Here is a 27,176-nt window from a genome sequence, read left to right on the forward strand (position 1 = left end):
CTACTGAACTAACTAGAAAATTAAGACCCAGCACCCGTATCTTCCATATAGATAACAATGGCCTATTTTCTCCCATATCTTTTTTTCAGTTTCTTCCTGGTTTCCTGGCTGTTTCACACATTTTGTTCCAGCCATGCATTCTATCTTTCCTTCTACTTAGAAACATATAATTGTATCGGTGGAAGAAGATTGGAAAAAATTTAAAGTTTATCTTCAAAAATATTGTAAAATTAAGGATTGCTAGAAAGAGGTTGGGAAAAGAAAATTATGTGGTTTTAGTAGAAATGACAAAGGATTAAGTAAAAATGAATTGGTGAAAGAGAGAATGTAAAATTATAGTATATTAAGACAAATTATTAAGATAAAAACAAGGTTGGAAGGATTTGCTGAAATAACAAATTGAATTAGAATACAAAAATGGGAGGTGTGAGGAGGTCAAGGAAATAAGTAAAGGAAAGAAAGCTATGTAAAGGTTTGATCTGTTCTTTTTTAATTGTTTGTATTTTTTCTGTCTTTTTATTTTTATTTTTTCTCTTTTTTCTTGTTGTAATCTTTAAAATTCGAATGAATATTATTTTTTTTAAAAAAGAAACATATAATTGTAGAGTTGGAGGTGACCCCAAGGGTCATCTAGTCCAGCCCCCTGCAGTGAAGGAATCTCAACTAGATCATTTGTGACAGATGGCCACCCAGCCTCTGCTTTTAAAAAAACCCCTAAGGAAGGAGAGTCCATTCTACTGTCTAACAGCTCTTACTGTCAGAATGCTCTTCCTGAGGTTTAATTGAAATCTCCTTCCTTGTAACTTGAAAACATTGGCTCAGGTCTTATCCTCCGGAGCAGGAGAAAACAAGACGGCTCCATCTTCCATGCAACAGCCCTTTAGGTATTTGATGGTGGCCATCATATCTCCTCTCAGTCTGCTCTTATCCAGGTTAAACAGACCCAACTCCCTCAACCATTCCTCATAAGGCTTAGTTTCCATACCCTTTATCATCTTAGTTGCCATTTCAGCTTGTCAATATCCTTCCCAAAGTGTGTGGCACAGAACTGGACACAGTACTCCAGGACTGGTCTGATCAAGGCAGAATAGAGTGGGACTATTAATTCCCTTGATAGAGTCTAGAATAGCATTACCTTTTTTGCTGCAACATCAGACTGTTGACTCATGGTAACCCATAGGAATAAGTAGATACAATTCTGCCATTGTTTAATTAAATAAGTTTCCATAGATCAGTCAAGAGAACCAAAAAGAGAGCAATTCTAGCCTGATTACTCTTTCCCTTTTTTCCCAGCTTTGCCATTTTCCCCAAGATGGAGGAGCTGGCGCTTCAATTTCTGTCATGAAGGAAAACGAAAAAATAAAAAAGGCACCTGAGCAAAGAAGAAACAGAGGCAGAGATCATTCTTTCCTTTTATTCCAGCTAGAATGAAGGAAAGTGCTTAAGCGGAATGTGATAGGAACTCAGGATGTCATATGATTCTTCACAATACAAAACTTATTCATCTGATGTCATGGAAGTCCATAGTGAAAGGGAAAAGGGGTTGAGTGAGCCCAAAAGAAGTTCTTAATTACAAAGAGAGCTTCTGGCTGCTGGATATAACTAATACATAGCAGGTCTTCTAGAGAGGAAAAATTCCCTTATCTATCCCTTTGTGGTGACTTCCCTTTTTCTCTATTATAAATGCCTTTTGCATACCTTTTTCCTATTCTCCCAGTCAGGACCTTAATGCTAAATTGGGTTCTCTCCAAACAGTACTGATTTGCCATAAGCCAACTTTTACAGCTAATTTGTCTATATTGCACCCATATAAAGCAATTAAGATAGCAAATGTTAAAACATTATTGTAATTTCTAACCTATTAAAAGCTATGTAAAATTTAATCTGTCTGCTGCTCAGCTTGACCACATTAATCAAACAAATTCATCCACGGTACAGGCATACCTCAGAGATATTGCAGGTTCAGTGCCAGATCACCGCAATAAAGTGAGTATCACAATAAAGCAAGTCTCACTTTTTTTAAAAAAAGTTTCCCAGTCCATATAAAAATTAAGCTCACACTATACTATACTGTATTATATTAAGCCAGGCCCCACTGGCTGCAGGGACAGCAGGGGGAAAAACCCAGCTCCAATCCTAGCCAGCTCCACTCCCGTGGCTAGAAGAGGGGCAGTGGAGGGCCAGGCTGCACCAGCATCCTCATAAGGAGCAATATCCACAACGCACAATAATGTGAAGTGGAATAAAACAAGGTATGCCTGTATATTATTTTTCTGAAGCATTTTGTTGTATTTTAGATCTACAAATGGATAAAGAAGGAGAGGACACACTGGGACGACTTTCCACACTCTCTATTTTTTTCAATTATTTTCCATTTCTTTATTTTACAACTTAAAAATTTAAATAACTTAATTGCTGCATGAGCTTTCAACATGTATTAAGACTAGCCTTATTCAGCATTTCCTGGGGGGACTAAACACATTTGCCCACTTTCTGTACTGAATTCCACAGTACATTAAGCATGATTCTTAGCTGAAGCAATTAACTGTTAAGTAAATTGTATAGTTTTGATAAATATTTGAAAACATTGATTCTCCAATCCTTTAACTATGTCCCAAAACAGATGTGCACAACTGCAAATTCTATTTGCTTCCTGGTTTCTGAAGTGTAATGACATTTTTACAACCACACACGATGCCCTCACCCAGGAGTAAAACAAACCATATTAATTCTTCTCCATCTGTTTCTTAATTTTGCATTCAGTTAACTTTGCATTCCAAACTAAAAATCATTTATTTCATAATACACATTGTTCAATTGGTAGAAATTATAGCTGGTAATTTTTAAGGGCTTATATCTGTGATGTTTCCATTGCTCTTAATTTAAGTGCTATTAAAGCTACCATATGGAAGACCCATGTTTATTCTACCCCAAGAACCATTGCCCATTACAGCAAGAAGGTCATTTGCACTCTCTCCCAGTTTTGCCCCCCCCCCCCGTATGAGACAATTGTATTTAAAAGGTATGGGGAATGTTGGAATTTTTTAAGCATATTCACAAAGATGTGTTTTTAAGAAAGTTACACTAATTAAATACATCAAGATCTGCAAGCTCACATATTGTCCCAATACAGCTTTATCTCACTTTTCTGACTAAACATAAAGCACCTAGTGTGCCTGAAGGGGTGAGGGGTGGGGTGGGGGTGCCAAAGCTCCACAGTGTAACTGAAACAGAATGAACAAAACTATACAATTGTAGAAAATACCAAAATCCACAGAGGGAGAGATAATTTCAAATGCTGCCAAAGGCCTTGGTAAATAAAAGGTTTTCTTTTTTAACTGGCACCTAAATAATACAGTGAGTGGCTGCCAAATGAAACTGGGGAGGTGATTTCATAGTCTAGTTGCAATCCCAGAAAAGGGTCTGCCTGCCTGGCTACCTAACTTAGCAGCAAAAAGTGTAAGCAGATGGAACAGAACATGAGCACACACACACGCACACGGGCAGTCCGTAACATACCCTAGTCCATGGCTGGATTTAAAGGTTAAAAACAGCTGTTTGAATTGTGCCTAGAGACAAACTGGCAGGTAGTGCAAGTCCTTAAGCACTGGAGAGAGATACTCAGACCTAAGAGCCCTACATAACAACCTGGTGGCTATGTTCTATACGAGTGGAAAATTTCTGGACAGTATTCAGAGGCAGTCCTGGACATAAGACTGCAGTACTTTAAACTTCGATGTAATTGGCTTCTGGTTCTGCTTTGCCTTAATAGAGACGGACCCCACAATAGCAGGAGATTGTTGGCGAAGGAAAAACAAGGATGATTGGAGGCAATTATCCTTGCAAATTCCCCCCAGGGATTGGGGTGGGGTGGGGAATGGGCTTCACTTGCAGTTCATCCCGGTACCTGGCTCTCGCTCTGGCATGGAATGCAGGGGGCAGGGAGGCGCTGAGTGCAAAAGCACTTCACCTGCCGAAAAGCCTCCAACACCACCATTAAGAAGCAGAGGTTCTTAACTGGGCTAAGGTACAGGCATGTGCTAGAAGAGATGAGATCACAAACCGCAGAACAAAACCAACAGCAAGGACTTTAAGGTTTGAACTTGAGATAAGACGTCATTCAATGCAAAAGACGGTGGGGGGGTAGCCTATGATTTCTTTAAAGTTTTCTTCTCTACATTTATGATTTGGCGACCCTCCTCTGAATGTTAGTTCAAATTATATTTGTACAAGCAAAGATGGAAGAAATTGGATTTTAAATATGGAATATAACATCAACTGGAACCATGGGTGTAAAAAAAGGAAAAGGGGAGGTAAGCTCTATTTTGCAAAAGGTTTACAATGGAAACTTAGAGCTGACTCTTCCACATCCTTTATTATTTATGGAGCGAACTCAATAATGCTAAGAGGACTTGGAATTTAATTTAATTGGAAGTATAATTGCTCATATATCTTCAGTTGGTAGGAAGGATGAAAGGAGTCTGTTAACTGCTAAGGAACTGATAAGGTTCTTTACTGAGTCATCTGCAGTTTTACAGACGGCTCTTCTCTCCAGACTGAGAGGAAAAATGGTGAAAACAGGTTATTTATTGGGACAGAGTGACTTTTGCAGCTAATGTTAAAGTTGCAAAACAATTAAGCATGGGACAGAGCGATGGAGAAATTTCTGGAACAATGGGATATCAGCTCCGCCCAAGGCATGATGGATAACAGCAACAACCAGGGGAATGAGAGATATAACATCTTACAAGGACAGGAAGAAACACCATGGACAGAATAATTGCCACACACAGCAAGAACAAGGATATAGTTTGAGTTCCTCACTTGTACCTTTAGAAATGATTTAATGTGTCAACACGAATAGAAGTTATTAATATTGTATAAGGGATTATTATTATGACTGAAATGGAATGGAAATCAATAAGATTTTGGAAAGCAGAAATTAACCAAATAATCAATTCATTAAATCGGGCACGTGGGGGGCCCACTTTATTGAAATTATAAAATTCAGTATTTGAACGATTGGTATTAATTATTGTATTATAAATTGGTATTGTTATAATGAGGCTATTACTGGATTGTAATTGAAAAATAAAAATTATTATCAATAAACCTTGATGTTATCAAAGCAGAGTTATCATGGCAAGATCAAGTTAATTCAGAAGAACTCCTGCTAGCTAACCAATGAAAGGTGCTTTTAGGCTACAGATGCCACTTGCACATGCAACTGCAGATTTGGATCTAAAAAGCACATCCAAACTGCAGACCTGATCTTTCTGGAAGGGTCAAATCCTATAGAAACAGGCTGAATATTAATTAATACAATAATTTTTGCAACCCACCAACATAGTCCTCATCTGGTCTAGCTTCAAGTTACAAGGCACCTGTTCAGAACTTTCACTACCTTACCTGGTTTAGGTAAGCAGAGCTGGGCATCGCCTACATTTTTTCCTAGCACATCTTTTAGCATTAGATAGCATGGGATATGGAATCTTGCAGAACCCCAGTGCACAAATGCTATGGGCCAGGCAGAGGTTCCCTTGCAACACCTTCTGGAATCAACTCACTAGACAGAAAAGAACCACTGGAGCACAGTGTCCCCAAGACCTACCCTTTACTGGTGATTTCAGAAGAATCTCATATCGATTAATACTAGAAACTACTGAGAGGTGGAGTCAGCAGTGAAACCAACAACATGGGCACAGCACAACATCCTTTCCCTCAAATTTTTAAGGCATCCCCTTCTTTCTTTTGGCTGTGCAATACGTTATGAATCAGGAACATGGAAAGCTTATTATGTTAGATATGCCTGTGTTGATTTAACCAGGTTTTTTGCTTGAAAGAATAGAGCCAACTATAACGAAAATAAACAATAAATAAATATAGATAGATAGATAGATAATAAGTGTGACATTTTTTGTTATGCGTGTTATTTGGTATTTTTTAAATCTATGAAAAATATTGTATGATTGTATTAAAAATGATTGCCACTTTATAGTAGCAATTAGCAATTAATACAGTTTAACATAAAATAACCAAGATAAGGTAGGTTCAATTAATTTCTAGTGGTTAACAATGATGTGAGCAAAACAAAACCACTTGCCTCCTGTTTTCGAAAGGCTATGCTGCTTAATTAGTTTAGGCATATGTCAGATTCCAGATACTTCAGCAGTGGTCAGCAATTTAATGCTAGGACCCGTGATGAAAGGAGGTAGTAATACCACAACCTTGATTTTGTCCAATTAAAAAAGTGAAATGAAGTGGATAGAATACCAAATAACCACATAGTGCTTAATAAGGTTGACATTTTTGCAGCAGACAAAATAAATGAACTGCCAATGTTAATGCACGGAACAGGTCCAAATAAAATTAAGAGACTCTGATTATGAGGCCCTTATACTAGTATGCAACGCCCGCCTTCTAGCTTTACTTTACCTGCCACCCAAGTACTTTGACCTTTTTGTTTTTCAGATGAGTGAACACTGCTGCCATGGCCGACCTTTTCCAGAAAACATATCCATCATGGGAGTCCAGATCTGACAGGGAGCAAACATTTTCAAGATGCCAAGGCAGTCTGATGTAATAGATGCATGAATCCACTCCAACCAATTATTTTTCTTAAAATTATAAAAATGCATCTCTTACCACAACCCACCTAATAAGTGCCTTTTAATATTCTAACAACTCAGTAACTGATTTGCTCACATGACATGAGTTCCAAGCATATAGAAGAACTGTTCAGTGCTCACAAATCTCCAGTGAATGCTGCTGTAACTAAAAAAAAGAGAACAGAACCAAAGGTCTGTGTTCTTTGTGTAGGTTTCTATTGGATGCCACTATTGGATGTATGTAGAAAAACAAAACAATATACATGAATATGGGTGCAGATTCACTGAGACGCAGGGGGGTGCAGATTCCCAGGTTTATCTTACTCAAACAGGGTAGCCAATATGATGCCCACAAGATTTTTAGACTACAAATCCCATCAGCCCCAGCTTCACATGAATTGTCAGGAATGATGGGAGCTGTAGATCAAAACATCGGAGGATACCATGCCAGTTACCTCTATACTGGAACAATGCTACCTATATACCATTTGTGACTCAATGCCTTTGAAAGGCAAATCAACACATAGAAGCTACTGGAAGTCGTTTATGAACAATCAGAAATACACAGTGCAGGTTTATGTGCAATTCCCTTACCATACTACACCTTCTTCTTCATTATTATAGTTATGGGTCAGTATTTATATAGGGCTTTTCCTATGCATTCAAAAGCCGTCCCATGCTTGAAACAACCCTGTAATACAGGCAACTTTGATCGTACCAATATTATACAGAAGAGGTAGTACCAAAGTGGAATAATAAAGCTTATCTATGGTTGCTCAGTTCAGCCAAGGTGGGTTTTTAAAAACCCATCTCTCATATTATATTCAAATCACTTTACAACACCACACCTATATATCCTTTCCTCCTATATAAATCTATAAGGTGCTGGAATTATTCTTTGAACCCATTTCCTTCAACTGTTCACTACTGATTGAGAAGTGACACACTGCCTACTTCCAATTACTTACAAATCTCCTATAGTTTGTAACTATAAGTAATTAAGATTACTACATTACTGTATTACGATAAGTAATTAAGATAAAATTAGTTTCTCAGTATTTATTTCTGCATACAGCACAACTTCATGCACAGCTAGTTTTATTGCTTATCATTAATAATCAGTTTTCCCAGCTGTTGACTCCCATTTGGAATATAACAAAAGAACATTTTCTTAAATGCATCACTGAACAATATAAGTGAGCACAGAAGACATAATAAATGTAAATATTAAAAGAACATATTCTAGAAGCCATATTACATGTCTTCTATATTCAAGTCAAATATGGTCACCAAATATTTACAAACTAAGTAAAGTAAAGGTAAAGGTACCCCTGCCCGTACGGGCCAGTCTTGACAGACTCTGGGGTTGTGCGCCCATCTCACTCAAGAGGCCAGGGGCCAGCGCTGTCCGGAGACACTTCCGGGTCACGTGGCCAGCATGACATCGCTGCTCTGGCCAGAGCCAGAGCCGCACACGGAAACGCCGTTTACCTTCCCGCTGGTAAGCGGTCCCTATTTATCTACTTGCACCCGGAGGTGCTTTCGAACTGCTAGGTTGGCAGGCGCTGGGACCGAGCAGCGGGAGCGCACCCCGCCGCAGGGATTCGAACCGCCGACCTTTCGATCGGCAAGCCCTAGGTGCTGAGGCTTTAACCCACAGCGCCACCTGCGTCCCACAAACTAAGTAGATCGTGTCAAAATGACGCCTAACACTACTGTTGAAATGTAAGTCCTCATTACAACATTGAAAAGTAGTATACTAATCTTTAAATGAACTAAAAATCCACCCAAGATGCTCAAATCAATTAACTTCTGAGTGAACCAGCACTCCAGTCCAAATTCACCACCAAAATTTATCACAAAATCACATCCAAATAGCATCGTAAGAACATAATAGCATCCAGCTGGATCTGGCCAATGGCCCATCTTGCCCAGTATTCTGTTCTCACAGTGGCCAATCAGATGCTTGTGGGAAACAAGAGAGCATAACATGAGCACAAGTGCATACTCTCCTCCTGTAGTTTTCAACAACTGGTATTCAGAAGCATATCCTGGGCTTGCTTAAAAGAAAATTGGTAGATACATGCAACACCTGTGCTGAAAAGTAAACAAACTAAAAGACCACAAGACCAGGTGAGGAAGAGCAATCTCAATCCCCTATTTCAGGGCTGTGACCTCTAGCAATTTTAAAGGAAGCGTCTGAAAAGAAAAAGTAGTACTTTATTTTGGCCATTATTATTTTTTTAAGTGCTTCCTACTCAATTTATGCAAGAACAAATAAAAATGCTTAAAACTCAATGATAATATGTTAATTCAGGGTACACAGAGAAAACAGCTTTGCTAAGTGCTAGTGCATAAAGGAAGCGTACAGTGGAAATTCCTTCAGGAACATAAGTCCTTTTATGCATCTCTGATGGGGTCTTTCAAGCTTTTTTATTTGTATTTTTGTGGTTTCTCTGTCAGTTTCTCTCTGGATGCCCTTGTCTATTCTGTCTTTTTCCAAAGCATTTAAGCTTCCAAGCTTTCATTGTACTTCTGATCTTATTCAGCATCAAACTTTCTTTGAAATTTCTTTGTAGCAACAACCTCTCTTCCTTCATTCTAGTACCCTGACATACAAAATGTAGAGTTCAAGAAAGGGCGCTTTTCCATAGTACTGAAGTTAAGAAAAGCAAGTGAAAACTCTTACAAGACTGCCTCTGCTTTCCTACTTCATTGCCAAGAGTGCATTCACACAGAATATTTCCTACAGGACATTCTCTTGGCACTTTACTAAGAAATCAGAAGCAGCACTTCAGTGGAGGAAATAAAGCTATTTTTTCTTATTGGTGGACAATGCCAAAATATCTTAGAATGAAATGACCCCATACTGCTAGCACCTGTAAAACAAGCAAGCAAGTACATGGCTTGAATTCAACCTGGAATAACTAAAAATATTTTGTAGACTACAATGGCACGCCTGTCAGGGCAATGAATCTACAATGGTACTTCATTGTTCAAGCATATCTGAATGAGCAGTAGCAACTGAGAACAGTTGTTAATGTGCAAGATTTGTGTTTTTAATATTCAACTGAATTTGTAGAATGAAAAGTAGGTATGTTACAAAAAATGGATGATGAAGATGATGACAATGACAGACATCTTTCAACAATAGAGCGATCAGGATACCTATTGAAGTGGAACCTCTATGTGCAGAATAATGCTGTGTTGAATTCCCAGTGATGCATTGGGTCTGTACATGCAGCACTAAACAGATGGCTAGTGCTGTCAATGCATTCTCAAAGGAACTACTCCAGAGTAAGTAATAGGATAAGCAATCCTTATTGACTGTCTGAGACTTTCTCTAAAAACTAAACTGATTAAACTAAATGAAATGCCATTTTTCTTATTAAGTCTCATTTACTGTATGCACATGATGTTTCACCAAGGATTTTCAAAGAACAGGCCATGTGCTAAATTATTGGCATCAGTTGATAAAAAGCATAGAAGTAAAGGACCTTACCAGTCTCAGAAGTAGTTTAACAGACTTGCTCAGAGGGAAAACACACACTATGCATTAACATTTTAACACTAAACTGAAAACAGCAATATCTTTAGTTATCATAAACTTTCCTGGAGCAGAGCACTGTGGGTTGGCCAATCGTTTTGATTAGCAACAGAAGCAAAGTATGTCCCTTGGGAAAGTGGAATACTCTGAAGGAAATTACTATAGTGAACTACTCTTGCTATTCAACTAGATAAAAAAAGCATGGCATGTTAACTACTAAACAATATGTCTTTTTGAAGTAGGACTATATTCTTCAACTCATACTTTACTAGAGAATGGAACCTGATTTTTATTAAACTTTTTTTAATATCAAACTTTATAAGCTTTAAATTCCAGCGTTCAAGTTTGTTTTACATTTCACTTTAAACTTTGACTTCCTGCCTTTTCTTCCATGCTGTTCTGAATCCCATCCCATCTACATACCACATTCTAATAGACATTCCACCTAAAACATATTCTTTTATTTCAAATATTGTCATTTTTCTTCCTCTACTCATGTTTCAAATCCTGCATGTGATTTCATCTGATTAGGATGTTTTTCACATATTCCCCATAGGGCTTCCATTCTTCCACAAATAGTCAAGCCCTACCCCAAGCCCTACACCACTCCAGTAACATTTGTTGAGAGGAACTGCATCAGCTGTGAGCATAGAAGTTCCTTCACCATTCAGGATCAGTGGTCCCAAAAACAGAAGAGCACCCAAATCTCCTATTAGACCCTGATTAATGCTATCGCTTTGGATTCTAACCAATGAGAATGACGTGGAAAACCTTCCAAATAGAACAGAAATGTTCTTGCCATATGACATTTAGGGTTAAGCTTTCATGGCTTATCATGCAAGACAAAATAATAATAATAATATATGAAAAATTAGCCAAGTTCAAACAACCTATGCACTACTTTTACTACATATCAAAAACCTTTAAGTACAGTTATCTGTGCACATATAAAATCCAAAATACTGTCATCAGAACAGTAAGATTCCAAACCACAGTAAAATTCCAACCAATTGGGATATTTTTTGGAGGAAGGGGAATGTCTAGAGTCAGAGAATAGAACTTATGAAAAAGTGTTTCAAATACAGTCATACCTCATGTTGCATCCGCTTCAAGTTACGTCTTTTCAAGTTGCGTCATGTGGCAACCCAGAAGTACCAGAACGGTTACTTCCGGGTTGCACCGCTCGCGCATGCGCAGAAGCACTAAATCACGCAGAAATGCTAAATCACGCCGTGCGCATGCGCAGCACTTCTGGGTGTGAACGCTTTGAGTTGCGGACGTGCCTCCGGGACAGATTACGTCTGCAACTCGAGGTTCCACTGTATCTCAAAAAATGATTCACAAACAAGCCTTATTATACTCTTTTTATCAGTATAATTGTGAAGACACGGTATGGACAAATAATTTAAAATTTGTTCATAAAGATATTTTTCCTTATTTACCCTAGAAAATCTTCATCATATCTCACTATAGCCTTCTTTGTTCCAAGTTAAAAAAGGGTGTTTTTTTTGTAAAATCATTTATTTACAGTAGTGTTCACAGTTACTGAAAACTAAATACAATGTTTCAAGCCAGTAAATCTGCTGGATCAAAATCTCTGGGTACTTCAAAATGCAGAAAACACCTGGAGGACTCAACCTGAAGTTGTGCCTCTTTGGAGCTTTGGTTGTTGGGAGGAAATATGGGAAATTACTACATGGTTGTCTCACCTTAGGGACACATAGGCTTCATTTGAAGGATAACACAAACCATGGGTAAAGTCTGCATGGGTCTTCAGCTTGCATACTCCATTCTAACAGGTTCAAAAGATTTTGCTTTGATTTTAGATTAAGTGCAGCTTATCATGTGATCCAAACCTGACAAATGTTGGCTTATCTTAAGTATGATTTGTTTAAAGCATGCCAGCTTCAAGCCATGGGTCATGAAATGGGCTTGTATCAACAAACAATAGTTAAGATCAACCACAGTTTAAAGTTCAAAAACAAAAAGGAACGATGGTTAATAAAAACAATCATAACAAAAGCTTCAAATTCTTCCCTGTGACCATGCCAGAAGCATAAAGGTGAGGAGAAAGCATTTGATGTCAAGGCTTGCACAGGCTCATTCTTGTGACAATAAACCATGTTTAATACTGATATATGAGCAGAGTGATATAGTTGCATTTACTGGGAACAGAAATAGAGCCATTTAGATCAGCAGTAGAAATGAATCAAGCACCCGCTAACTCTAGCTTTTTTTTTGAATATTTAATCCATGGAAGAACTTGCCAGTTGGGTTTGCTACTAGAACAAACACAATACTCCTTTTCTGTCTTCATTGGATCTACCACCCAAATTAATATTTGAAAGTGACACAATTCAGAAATAGGAAAACATATTTTCAAATAATCAATACTCCATTAGGGATGCTTTTTCTGCAATTGTAACATTTTATAATAGAATGATTATTTTAAATGATGGAATCTTAATTACTTTGAACTCACTTTTGTGCTCCCTGAGACAACAGCTTTGTCCACACTCACTGGTAGATGCTCTTCAGTCTGGCAAATTCCAAGTGACCATTCCGCACAGCGGTGATGAGCCCAGCAGTAACCTAACATATGATGATCAGCAAATGAATGGATTAGTTTTACAGCTTTTTGCTGCAGAACAGCAAAAGGGAAAATGTATAGATAGCATCTGCTAAACCATAGAAGAAGAAGAAGAAGAAGAAGAAGAAGAAGAAGAAGAAGAGGAGGAGGAGGAGGAGGAGGAGGAGTTTGGATTTGATATCCCGCCTTTCACTCCCCTTAAGGAGTCTCAAAGCGGCTAACATTCTCCTTTCCCTTCCTCCCCCACAACAAACACTCTGTGAGGTGAGTGAGGCTGAGAGACTTCAAAGAAGTGTGACTAGCCCAAAGGTCACCCAGCAGCTGCATGTGGAGGAGCGGAGACGTGAACCTGGTTCCCCAGATTACGAGACTACCACTCTTAACCACCAGTGGCGTAGCGTGGGTTGTCAGCACCCGGGGCAAGGCAAGTAATTTGCACCCCCTAACCCGTGGATTTGCGCCCCCTAACCCTAATCCCCAGATGTTGCGCCCGGTGCGGCCGGCCCCCCTGCACCCCCCACGCTACGCCACTGTTAACCACTACACCACACTGGTAGGCAAACTAAGGCCCAGGGGCTGGATCCGGCCCAATCACCTTCTAAATCTGGCCTGCGGACAGTCCAGGAATCAGAGGGTTTTTACATGAGTAGAATGTGCCCTTTTATTTAAAATGCATCTTTGGGTTATTTGTGGGGCATAGGAATTTGTTCAATTTTGTTTTCTTTTCAAAATATAGTCCGCCCCCCCCCCCCCACAAGGTCTGAGGGACAGTGGACCAGCCCTTGCTGAAAAAGTTTGCTGACCCCTATGATAAACCAACATAATGACTGGAGAAGAAAATTATCATTTTTAATTTGTTAAGAACTCCAGGTCTTTCAAATAACTTTAAGTTTGATCCACAACCACTTATAGCAAAGTAGGGAAATAAGTATTCTGTCTCTCTCTAAGGACATAATTTTATCCTTAGAATGAAAGAATGTTCTTTTATTTTTTTAAAAGAACATTAGAACTTAAAGATAGACATTGATTCCTGCACTGCAGGGGGTTGGACTAGATGACCCTGGGGTACCCTTCCAACTCTACAATCCAATGATTCTATGAAATATACACCCACTGAAATAATTTAGTATTTGTTCAGTTAATTCACTATTGATGTTATGATAGAATGGGAATTACATTTACCAGTAAATCTGAAAGATTGTATTTCTACAGTGGTAGTAATAACATTTCCCCTGTATTTTCTCCTTTTAAAAGGAGAGGGAAGGAGATATTTTCAAACAAACAACTTCATTCAATTTGAACGATAAGTAAAATATACAATATATTGAATGGAGCTGTAGTCTAGTAGTACATTACCTGTTGGCTCAAATAAGGCTTGGACATCAATGTCATCTGGTAAGCCAACCATTTTGAGTTCATCCCAGAATTTGACTACCTGATCATCAGGAGTAGTTTGAGTGCTTATACTTCTACAAGATGTTATGCTCTGATGAGACTTCTCTCTGTGTGGAATACAAGATTTGGTTAAATGATTGCAATTAACATAACATGGGTTTACATACCAGATACAAATTACATTTAAACTATATGGAAAAATAAAGAAATACATATTGGCAGGTTTTCAGGTATCTGACACAAGTGTATCAACCTAGGAAATGAGTATACTCTAGATTAACTTGCTTCTTTATTGTGCATTGGGCTCACGTTGCTAACTCACAGCTCATAATAAATCCCGCTTCGAAATTTTTTTGGATCAGTTTATACTTTTATTGTATCTTAAGCAAATAGTCTCTACTATCTAATGAAATATTATGTTATTCGGAATCTAAAGCGCAATTAAAAGACACTGTTACTGGGGTGGCATGAGTTGGAAGAAGAAGTTATACAAGACTTTAGAAAGCTACTGCCAGAGTAGACAGTGCTGGGTAGGCTGAAGCAGTGGTCTGAACTCAGCACTCAGCATACCAGCTTCATATATGTTAAATGTGCATTTGAGTTTCACTGATGTCAAACTGAAAATGATTAATGTGCGGACAACTAAGTAATTTATTTCTATAGAAGAACGAGCATTCAGACTGGCAGAGCTAAAGCTGATACCCACAGGTGAAAGTAAAAGAAAGCAAAGCCATGCAAATAAAAATAAGTTAATACACTTGTAAGTTTTGACCATCCAAATTCTCATTAAAATGGTCCACCTTAAGTCCCTTTAAAATGCTGCTTCATTTTGTTATTGTTTCATTTCCCACTTTACTGCTTCATTCTATTGGCAGCAGTCCAGGGTTAGCCACCAATCAGAGAACTCCAACACAACAATCGCTTTAGTACCTAAACTTGGATAGCAGCCAGCATGGCACTTGGGTATGATTACATCACCATCCTCAGGGGACAGAGCTGGCTAGTTGTTCCAAGCTAAATTAATTTTGAACTTTCCCATAGGCTACAAAAGCAACTACTAATCAGCCAGCACCACAGAATCCAAAGAGCAGCAAAGCATCCCCTTAAGGAGCAGCTTGCTGTGGATAAAAGTGAAATAAATTGGAACTCCTAACTATATTTTTAAAATCTGCAGTACTACATACTGATGAAAAACTACCGTATTTTTTGCTCTATAAGACTCACTTTTTCCCTCCTAAAAACTAAGAGGAAATGTGTGTGCGTCTTATGGAGCGAATGCAGGCTGCACAGCTATCCCAGAAGCCAGAACAGCAAGAGGGATCGCTGCTTTCGCTGCACAGCAATCCCTATTGCTGTTCTGGATTCTGAGATTCCGAATTTTTTTTTTCTTGTTTTCCTCTTCCAAAAACTAGGTGCGTCTCATGGTCTGGTGCGTCTTATAGAGCGAAAAATACTGTATATTTCATCAGTATATAGTACTGAAGACTCATAGCTCAGTGACAGAGCATCTGCTTTGAATGCAGAAGGACCCTAGATTGACCTCCGATATCTCCAGTAGAGCTGGACCAGCATATCTCTGGTCCGAAATGCTGAAGAATCGCTGGTCTGACCCAGCATGATGATGATGATTGGCTATAACATTTGTCAGTTGCTTTATACGAAAGGTATCAAAGCAACATAACAAGATAAAATAACTTTTTAAACAACAATATTTAAAGCAACATAAAATACAAAATACCTAAAATGCCCAACCAGGAAAATAATAATGACAAATCCTACCCATCCTAAAATGATGGGCACCACCACAGAGGTCAGCTTAGCTACCCAAGGCCTCAGTGAATAAAAAGGTCTAAAAATTGATGATGAGGGCATCAGGCAAGTTTCCTTCCCCCCCAACTCACAAACCAAAGACAGATCACTAATGCTAGGAACTACAGCACTAGCAGTGCTGGCAGAGAGCACGTATGAGTATGAGTATGAGTATGCTGGTATGAGTATGCAAAGTTCTAAATGGCTTGAGGCCCAAGTACTTCCTGCATCTGCAGACCCTTACTTTAAGATCTGAAGGGGAGGCCCTGCCCATGATCCAGTTACTAATATTTGCCCATTGGGTTGTGACATGAAGCAGAGCCACCTATATATGAAGTTTCCACTCTGGAGAAGTTTGGTTGTCCCCCATCTCAGATTGCTTCAAAACATCAATCAAAGACACATCTGTTCACTTGAGTCTTGGCACATAGTGAGGAAGTTATCTACTTAGGCCTTATTGCTATCAACTGCATTACGTTTTCATGTCTGTATTTTGATCTTTATATTAGTATTTTAATTATGATTGTAATGTGATTGTACTTTTTGAAACCATGTTAGCTGCCCTGTGCATCCTTGGGAGGAGGGGCAGGACAGAAATTTAATACCTGACCAAGGAACTGAACCTGGATTCCTTCATCAAAATCTAACACCATAGGCCAGGGTTGGCTAATCTGTGGACCCCATCATCCCTGACCGTTATCCATGCTGGCTGGAGCCAATGGGAGTTAGAGTATAGTAACATCTGGAGTTACATGGTAGCCTGCCCTGGGTTAGCCACTGTTTCATACTGGCTTTTGTCACCTTAGTATCTAACTGACCTTGTTTAAATAGAATTGTCAATGTATGTCAATGTATGTCATAAATATGTTTGTTTTTTTCATTTTCAGCACCTACTTAGGCTAGGGTTGCCAGGACACCCCAAAAGTTGTTGGTTTTTTTTAATAGAAATATCGCAAAGTTGTTGAGCAGCCCTAACTTTAGGCAAAGTACAAAAAAATTATGGACATATGGCAACCCTAACTGCATGCTGTCTTACTGCACATTTACTTACAAGTCAGATGACTAGAACATGAACTGAAATAGTATATATTTTGGTAAGCATAAAAAAACTTACTTCTTTTGTCCTCTTGATTTGCGTAGGACTGAATTCTGCCTTGGAGTACTCTCACAAATGCCGTCATTGCTGTCACCAGTTTCACTCTTATTTAAAGACTGGTTGCTCCATGGAGCGATAAACCCTGGTGTTGGACTAAACTGCTTAAGTTCTCCTTGTCCCAATGAGCTTCGTTCCCCACAATAACAAAAGGCGCAGAGCTGTTCACTGCTAGAGAGTCAGAAAGCAAAAACAGAGATGTCAAAAGCTGTTTTGAAATTAAGGACAAAAAGTCCTGGTAAACTGGAAAGCTTTTACCTGGCACCTAAAAATAGATAAGGATGGTGCCAGGCTAGTCTCCCTCAGTAAAGCATTTCACAAGTGGGGAGTCACCACTGAAAAGTCCCATTCTCATGTTGCTACTCTTACTGATTTCAATAAAACTTATTCCCTAGTAATTTTGTAAAAGAACATAGCCTTAGCCTTTAAGTACCATAAACAACTTAAGAATGTGTTCCAGTCTAGTGTGAACAGGCAAAGGAAGAATTTAATTGATTGATGTATTTAATAAGTTCTTCCATATCCCAGTTTTCACCTTAAGAAGTTACGCAATCCTTAGGCTTTCAGAACAGAGTAATATTTTATAAAGTGCCATTGAGCAATAGTTAACATGTCATCTGTTCATCATTTTGCATTTTACTGAAATAAGAATGATGGGGCTATTATTACTACATTTTAGTAGTCTTTAAAGCTTTAGACAGCAATAAATAGATATTAAAAATTAAATTCTACCTTAACTGAAAGTAACAACTCCAGTGGATGCACTACTGCTGGATAAACTTCGGTAATTTGTGAAACAAACTTTGGCAGTCTATTATTCTGATTGTCCTATATAGCTCCTTTAATGTGCATTTTATATACAGTACAGTCGTACCTTGATTCTCAAACGTAATCTGTTCCTGAAGTCCATTTGACTTTTGAAAACCAAGACATGGCCTTCAATTGGCTGCAGGAGCTTCCTGCATTCAGTTGGAAGCCACAGAAAGTCAGCTTCCAAAAAACGTTTGCAAACTGGAACACCTACTTTCGGGTTTGCGGTGTTTGGGAGCCAAAATGTAAAAGTACCAAGGCGTACAAGTACCAAGGTATGACTGTATTCAAATAAGATAAAAACCCACATTAGTAGCCTCAGGAAATGGAGCTTGATCAAAAGGCACCGCAGTACAGTAATTTGTTGTTGTTATTAAAATTTGTATACTGCCTTTCATCCTTAGATCTCATGGTGGTTCACAACGTAATATTACATTATTAAAACCACAAAATACATAATAAAAATAAGAAACATCTTTGCTCCTCTTAATATAGTGCTGAAAACCCACTGAATAATCAATATCTGCCTACTTGCACCACTCTAGCACATAACGTAACTCAAATTCTCAAATTTCCTATTCTCATGTGGTCACACAGGAATATAAAGGGACAAAAGTCCACACTTGAAAAAGTCCACACTTGAAAAATGTCCAATTAATCTTTATCCAAGTGCAGTTATTGTATTTAAATGCATCAAACACCCTCAAGATATTTACATTTCCTACACTGTGAAGCACTGCCATCAGGTTAACTGCTATGGCAATTTTCCAAATGACTGATGGATAGCTGAATTTCTATTGAGAGTCAAGATGTGTATGTACTTTTCGGGACAACTCACTCCTTTACTGGTATAGTTGCGACTGAAGTGTAATAAGATAAATGGCAAATAGAGTGTGTGCATTTTAATACTTGGCATTAATTTATATGTTTGTAATGAAGCAGGTTTAGGCTTGCAACAAGAAGGAAATGATGCTTCTAGTCAAAGTAGACAATTCTGGGCTAGATGGAAAGAAAGTTGGCTCTGATATAAGGCAGCTTCCGATGTTCTTAAAATAAAGGATTTGTATTTTGTTTTATTAAATCCACACACACATTTCCAGGAGTATTTTAATCTGCTGCATCAATATCTTACAACATTGATAACAACCACTTAAGTTGGTTGATACATGACAACATTTAGCAAACATGCTTTTCCACTCCTGCTCCCCCTACACACTATGTCATCCATCTCAAATATAGCAGTTGCCAGCACAGCCTAATGCTACAAAATAGAATGATGCTGCAAAGAGTGTAGTCCCAGACTCTCTCAAGGCAAATCCAAAAAAATGTAGTATAAACACTGACAACTGGGAAAGACTGGGCTGCGAGCACTCCAATTGGAGAACAGCCTTTACCAAAGGTGTCACAGACTTTGAAGATTGCTCAAATTCAGGATGAAAGGGAGAAATGCACTAAGAGGAAGGCACGTTTGACAAACCATCACCGTGATCAACTCCTGCCCTTAAACCTATGTCCCCACTGTGGAAGGATGTGTGGATCCAGAATTGGCATCCACAGTCACTTATGGACTCACTGTTAGGACTGTTCATGGAAGACAATCTTACTTGGCTATGCGTGATTGCCAAAGAATAAATCCCAGCATTTTCTGTGTTGTTTGTTCAGATCCCAGCCCTTCCCCCACCACTGACTCAGCATCTGCCTGTTTCTCTTTCTAACCTGGTTTTTGCTTCAACACCAACAGAGGCAATGGAGCTTGCAGATTCCACAGACACTGAGCGCTGAAGAACTGGCGTTAGCTTCTTGTCACCATGCACTTCAGTTTGGGCATCCTCCTCTGCAGATTGTTCCTTGATTTCTGATGGACAAAAGAGAGTAAGTTGATTAAAGATCATACTTTTAAGTGTTAGGAGAATCTGGCACAGCATTGTCCTATGCACATAATCTGTTTTTCTATTTGTATTCAAAAACATTGCAGTTGCAACATCCAGATGGAAACATATGCTACCCTCCGTATTTATTGATACAGTCATACCTTGAGTTACGTTTGCTTCATGTTGCGGCTTTTCAGGTTACGAACGCGGCAAACCCAGAAGTAAACACTTTCGGGTTCACTGCATGCGCATGTGCAGAAGCAATCTGCGTGCTTCGCGCACGTGCAGAAGCAGCACTCTACTTCTTTTCGGGGTGCAAATGGCACCCCGAAACTGATCACATTCGTAAGTAGAGGTACCACTGTACTTTAATTATGACTATGCCTATAACAATATGTTTTATCTTTTAAATCATTTATAATGACAGTTTTAAAAACAGAAATGTCACCATTTAGTTATGACTAATACTGACAAGGGCCACAAAATTAATAAACTAGACACATAGATACTGTTTCAAAAGCATAAAAAACTACTTCAAAATAATTTTGCCTGCGACTTTAATTTAAATGTTACAAAAGAAAGCTACGTTCAGATTTAGCATTTCTATGTCCACAAGTTCTTCTAAAGTTAGTTTTGGTACTGAAATACAAATAGTGATAAAGCAACTTTTAGTTTATTTATCCTTATTTCATCAATATCCCAAATTTGCTGCTGAACTTTTACAGGTTGAAGGGCTTCATGTTAAAGTTTCACACCACAATTTGTGTGATGTTTCAAATTTTACATATCAAATTATTTGAATTGTAGTGATAAGTGCATAGGAACTATTATAGTTCCATCTTTCATTAAATCACCTTTTTTCCGCTATTGGGCATATGCAAATGAAGTGAGGAAATAATTAACAGACTGAATAACATGAAATAGACCACAGCATTCAGGTCTTTTCTTCCATAGGATTTCTGCTGTCTGCAACAACAGCAAGCCTAGGCACACTGCAGGACCAAGTCTAATTAGTGAAAAGCAAAATCAAACTGGAATACAGTACACAGATAAACTACAGATTGCTATAAAGTACTGCAGCTAATAACATGGTATAATTTAAAATTCAACATACACATGTTATAAAGCATAGGATATAATATGACATTTCAGAGGAGGGGGAAGGAAACCAACTGCCATATTACTGATAACAACTGCATTAAAGCATAGAGGAAAACAGTTAGTTTAAACTGATCCAAAAACATGTTTCAAACTGTTGAAAGGCATAGCATTACTAGGGATATGTAACCTTTGGTGTTAAACCATTTATTTGATGGCAGTTAATTAAAATAAATTTATGTCCTGTGTGACTGCAATAGCACCTTTCCAGAAAAGGTTTCAGATTAGGTCTTCTGCAACCAAATAAATAAACCAGAGGAGCACGTTAACAAAAATAAAGTGTAATATATTTACTAGTCCTCAAGTAAGCAAAGGAAATATGCAAATCCTATAGTAGGAAAACATCTTCCTATGATGCGATCTAAATAATTCTGGTCCAGTGGCAAGGCTTTGTGGATTGACCTGAATGTTATGTGTCTTAGGAGGATGAAAGCAGTCTGAGACTCATGAGCAATCAATTCAAAGTCATCCCAGAAATGAGGCTGAAGAGCTCCACTTAAGACATAAATATAATACTAGAAACTAGTCAGGCAGCATACAATGTGGTTGAAGTACAACTACAGGAATTCAATGAAATTTCATTGAGATATTCCATGAAAAAATGAATGGCTCAATGATCACACAAGATGTCCATCTGTTACAGTGACTGACTTGAAGTTCAAGTCTTTAGTTTAGTTTTTAAAAGATTGGTTTTTTATCAGATCAGCATGAAGACTACGATATACAAAGCAATGGAAGTTAGCCAATGGCGCATGACAGCTGATGGAAGGCAAATCATCACCATTCTGAAGATTTCACTATAGTTGTGTTGAACACATCCAGTCAACAATATTTCCTACCTCATAAACATGTTGAGAGGAAGCAAATTTTTGCTCTCTTTTTCTCCACTCTGCATCTACCTAAACCCTAACCTTCTGCAACCAGCTAAAACTGCTTCACAGGACCTACCCTCCTCAAGTGGTTAAGACAATACTGAATTGGCCATTGTCATATACTTATCAGATATATGGTTTTACCTCTTTCAACTAATTTTATATCATCTGTATTCAGACACTGAAACTGGGTATTTATATGCTGTGGGGGGGGGGTGATTAAATGATTTTGGTTGACAAAATAGACCATTCATTGTAGTGAAGAATACAGATGGACGCTGTAAATGGAATTACTTTAATCTTGATGGATTTATCATAAGGTGCTTTCCTATAACATTCAAAGGCAACGCTAATCTGATGCATAAGATGCATAAGATGTTCTCAGTTTATAGATCTTGTTAGTTATAACAGAGTCTCAAAAAGTATAGAGGAGACCAACAGGAAGGATTAATGACCATAAAGAAGAGTTAAGTGGTTTATGAGGATTTGAAGAGAAAGGCAAGGATTAAAGGATTAAATTATAAAATTCAATTTCTATTGAATTTGCAACAGCCAATTCTTCAAACAGAATTTTGTTGAAAATATCCACAGATAAACTTTAAAAGTAAAAACTACTTTACTTTTTCTTGCCTGTTTTGTAAACTGCTTCAAATAGCTAGCACAAGCATTTTAATGGAGTCTCAAGAGAACCAAACCTTTAAATAACTTCAAAAGCTTTTAATTGGAAGGATCTTTATGAGCAATCAGTTTTAACTACTGTGTTACACCAGACTGATATTTCCTAGGAAAAAAATCTAACTATATTTTGAAAACTTTCAGCCTACTCCTGAAGATTGTTACTGAGCCACTCTTATACATGCTGCCTGATGAGGAACAGGATCTTTCTGCAGCAGTGCCTGGAATTGGAAGTCATTGCCTTGGGAGGTTCCACAAGCCTCCTCACTTAGAAAAACAAGTCAATCAGACATCTATAAAGAAACATGGAAGCAACATTCTAAGACTTATTAAGCAGACATGGAGGAGCTGCTGTTGCTAAGGTCATCATCATTTAGAAGCAAAGAGACAGTGGCCTTGGCTTTTGCCTATATTGAAGTATCTTCCTATATTCTGTTCTGCACAAGCACACTGTCCAATGTAGGATTGCATTGAAGGGCCATTTTTTGTTTTTGTTTTTTAAATCAGTACCCAGGATGCTGGAGGTGGATGAGACTGAAAATTGATTTACATCTGTAGTCAGGTACAAATGTAATCTTAATAACCTATCCTTTCTTTGATTTTCTAATTTTCCACTTTGGTTTTAAGCCTTTTAAAAATATTCCATGTCTGTTTTCTTTAATCTTTTGTGCTCTTTTTACATAGAGATAAGTGTATTGAATATGCTTTTACTATTACTTTCAACAACTGCTAGCCCACTGAACTGCTAGCCCCTTCAATAAATTCATGCTTCTCAAACTACACTTTTCTTTAAAAAACCTTTTTTTTAAAAAAAAAAAGATACATTTTCTACTTGCATTTTCTATATCTGTTTTTCCTTGCATATGGATATATGCTAGGAAAACAGCCCGTATTCCCAAAATTTATGAAAGCATTGCTACTACTTGTGCCTTTACCAGTTTCCACAGTGTTTTCTGTTTCTGCTGCCTCCAAACCATCCATGCTGTCTTCATCCTCCACTGCAGGTTTTCCTCTACTTCGAGGCCTATGAAATATAAGCGATAGTTTATAATATAGAATAAAAAATAATACAAAACTACAAAGAAAATCACCTGAATAGTTAAATATTAAATTAGCAGATATTTATAAATGTTAAAAGCCAAATATCTATTTTTAATAGTACCGATAGATAGAATATGCTACTAGGAGAAAGGCTGTATCACTCAGTCCATCTGCTCATAGCTGGTCATTGCATTTTCTATTACAATTGAAAGTTTCAGATCAAAAATACATAGGCTGGGTCCAAAGAGCTACTTTAGGAATGCTGAAAGTGTTTGGTTCATTGAGTCAATATCCTTTCTCTCTCTCTTTGTTTAAACTGTAGTCACATCCCTTTTGAAAGTCTCCTTTGTTTCAAAAGTAGTTTGCCATCTGAGAGAGAAGGAAGCAGTTGCTCATGAAACGTTACGTCCAAAGCACACTTGCAAGCAACTAACTAGCAGTGCAGTTCTTCAGATAATATTATTTGGAAGATTACAAGAGAACTGCAAAATTTAAATCAATAAATAGATTACACAACTTTTGAATTGACTAAAAATGTGCTGAGATTGGTTGAGCAGCAGTTTTTTGTAAAATATTTTAAATACAATTAATAATATAGTATCATTTAAAAAAATGATTCCATCCCCCCTTCTCTCTCATATACAGGAGGATTGCCTGATGCAAAATTATGCCTGTTATAATACAACATACATATAAGATCACCTTTCCTCAGGCATATTAAAACTCAAAATTTATAGTCAATAAAAAAACTACTCAGCAAGTGGGCAGAGGTTATAGTAATCTTAAAAGAACTCCTACCCAACTAACTGGCCACAAAAGAATATTTCAGTGTAACATTCAATAATCCTATTTCTTCATAAAACAATACCACACTCTTAAATATATATATATTTGGAAATAATTTTACTCAAACACCACACCACAAATAATGGGTTCTGACGAAGCATGCCATCATCTTTGAAAATGTAACCCAATATATCATCACAACAGAAGAATCTGATGAGATACTGGTTTTGCAGCACACAATAGGAAATTGGATTAACATTACATGAGAATTTAAAAACTGTGCATCTAAATCTCCACACAAATTACCCAGATTTTTCAGATATAATCTAGGATGACAGAATTTCTAAAATTATGATAACCTGGCTGTCAAAAGAATCACACTAAACAAAAAACAGCAGAAGGGTGGTGCTAGCCACAGTGAAAAAGAAGTTTTAAAAGGAGTAGTAAAGTAGCTGTTGGAATTAAGAAAGGAGGGTGATGGGAGAGACAAGAAAAGGAGTTGGAAACATGTCAGTTTTATTTTATTGGGTCATATACTAACAGGAGCTGAAGTTTAAAATGCTGCCAGGTCAGGTTCACAACTTTTCAGATTTACAACACACTACACAGCTATGTAAAAGTAATAAAAAGAATAAAACTGAACTCAATGAAATTTTTGTGATTGCCATAATTATGCTCAAGAGAATGTACACAATCAACCCATGGAAGTAGCACACTTGAGAAATTGAATCTAATTATACCATATTAGATATACACTGCAAGTTTCTTTTCTTTGCACATGTAAGCTTCTGTCCCCGCATTTGCATACATGATTGCTTTCTCTTCTTTTAGTATCAATATTATATTGTGTTTCTACTCAAATAAACTTTAGGGTTATATTTTATTTCTGAGGGTATAATTCTACATGGACAAAGACAAAAGAAAATTAATGTAAGCAGGTGAAAAATTATTTCATGCTCATCCCACTTGAACAAGGAGTACACCCTAGAAATAGCAACATTTATGAAAGCCTGTTTTGCTCTTATTGTATGGGAAGGGTAGTCAAGTGTGGTCTAATAGCTAAAATCTTCAAAAAGTAATGTAGAGGAGAGGTTACATATTGCTTCTAATCACAGCACCTGCATCTATGCATCCTTTTTTTACTAGAGTATGGAGGCATAAAAATTAAAATGGTACTTTTAAAGCACATCTAATACCAAATTACTTCAAAATTTTCACCTCCTATAGAAAACCTTTAGGCAATTTGATTAAAATATTTTCCTTCTGTTTATTTCACAGGTTATGTAGACTTTTGTATTTACATCCTACAGTGCATATATTAGTATGCAAAGAACGGCACACACACACACACACACATATACACACACATACACACACATGCAGACCTTTTAAATGTGCCACACTGATGATTTCTCAACTGTGTCCCCCTCCCCCAAACACATTTCAAGCAATGCATTTAACATTAGCAAAATCACAGGTTTGAACTAATTGAATATAATTACTTCTTTTCAATAGAGAACATACCCACATCTGGTGTTTTCATGCAATTTTCTTCTTTTGCATTTACTGTACTACAAAAGACCTTCCAACTACTGCACAGGTTTAAAATAGCTCCATTGGGGGGAAATTACAAAATAGAAGTTGGAAGAATATATTTATACTTTAATTTAATTGGGTTTTAGTACAAAAAGCAATTTGAATAAATAGTATACGGTTCTACAATATAAAGCAATACAGAGGGGTCTTTTTTTTTTTTTTAGAAAGGGGGAGGCATTAAAAAGTTGCTCTGAAAGCTGGAATCAGAATTATGTTCAACATGTAGAAACATTGTTTATTTATTATAAGAGCACTTTGGCTGTTCTTCTGCTGTGCTCTCAGAGAAGTTTATAAATAAAAGCATAAAATAAACCAAAATCAGGAAAACAAATAACAGGAGGCAGTTAAGACTAGTATAAAAAGGAGATGCAGAAGATTTCATGCTAAAAATCCGAATCTCTTAAGCTTTGACGGCCTGGGCAGATAAAAAAGCCACTTCCGGGCCTGCCCAGGAGGTGGGGTTGCGGGCGTCACGCCCACCCCACGTGAGCGGGGGCTGGGGCCAGCCCCCGCGGGAGCAGGGGAATCCCCAGCGGGCCGGCCCCCCCCAGCCAGCCAATCAGCTGGTCGGCGGGGGGGCGTGGCTTGCCCTATTTAGGGCCAGCGCGGAGGGGGCTCGCCCTCTTTTCGCTGGCTCGCCCCCACGTTTTCGAAAGCGCTCCAAGTTCACCATCCCTCTCCAGCCATTTGCCGATCTCCAGCCTTCTGCGCACCCGGAAAGGTTGCTGTGGGGCAAAGGCATCAGGAGACCGGCTCTGTAAAGGCGCACGCCTCTCTGGAAAGAGAGAGCGAGCGCGAGAGCGCTCCGATTCACTAGCTCGCTCCACACAAAGCGAGCGCCTCCAAGCCGTATGTGCGAGAGGAACTCCGGAGCGCGCCGGCGGGCCAACCCCTGAGCTCTCCGGGTCCTGCCTTTGCGCGCCGTCTCGCCTCTCTGCGATCCCGCCCCCCGCATCGATTCATTTCTTTGCTCCCTGCCTGGCCCCGCTGAAGATCTGGCCGGTTCCCGTGGTTAGGAGGAGGAGACGGGGCGAAGGAAGGAAGCCAGGCGTCTCCGCCTGGCCCCCGCGATTCTCTCTTGCCACCAGGAGACTTGAAGGAGAGAGGAAATAAAGGGAAGGACAGGGCTTCGCCTGCGCTTTGCCTACCCTCCCTTTGCTGCAGGACAGAGCGCTCGCGCCCATCCGTTCTGCCCCGGATCGCTCAGGCTGAGGGGTCCAGCCAGCCGCCACCCAGCTGTTACTCTCCTGCGGTTCTGTTTGACT

General features: G+C 38.4%; 1 protein-coding gene across 12 annotated transcripts in view; it reads right to left on the reverse strand.

Annotated features, from left to right (window-relative positions):
- The window catches only part of KMT2C (lysine methyltransferase 2C), a 159,582-nt gene that overhangs the window by 90,162 nt on the left and 42,244 nt on the right, over positions 1–27,176 (reverse strand). For all 12 annotated transcript variants that reach the window (XM_079996271.1, XM_079996270.1, XM_079996275.1 and 9 more), the window contains exons 2-6: positions 23,424–23,512; positions 19,629–19,767; positions 17,064–17,273; positions 14,102–14,247; positions 12,638–12,747 (exon numbers count right to left, since the gene is read on the reverse strand). In XM_079996271.1, the coding sequence (XP_079852397.1) occupies positions 12,638–12,747; positions 14,102–14,247; positions 17,064–17,273; positions 19,629–19,767; positions 23,424–23,512 (694 nt within the window). The remainder of the gene's footprint in view (positions 1–12,637; positions 12,748–14,101; positions 14,248–17,063; positions 17,274–19,628; positions 19,768–23,423; positions 23,513–27,176) is intronic.

This window comes from Podarcis cretensis (genome assembly GCF_951804945.1).
Source record: "Podarcis cretensis genome assembly, chromosome: 12".
Classification (NCBI taxonomy): Eukaryota; Metazoa; Chordata; class Lepidosauria; order Squamata; family Lacertidae; genus Podarcis; species Podarcis cretensis.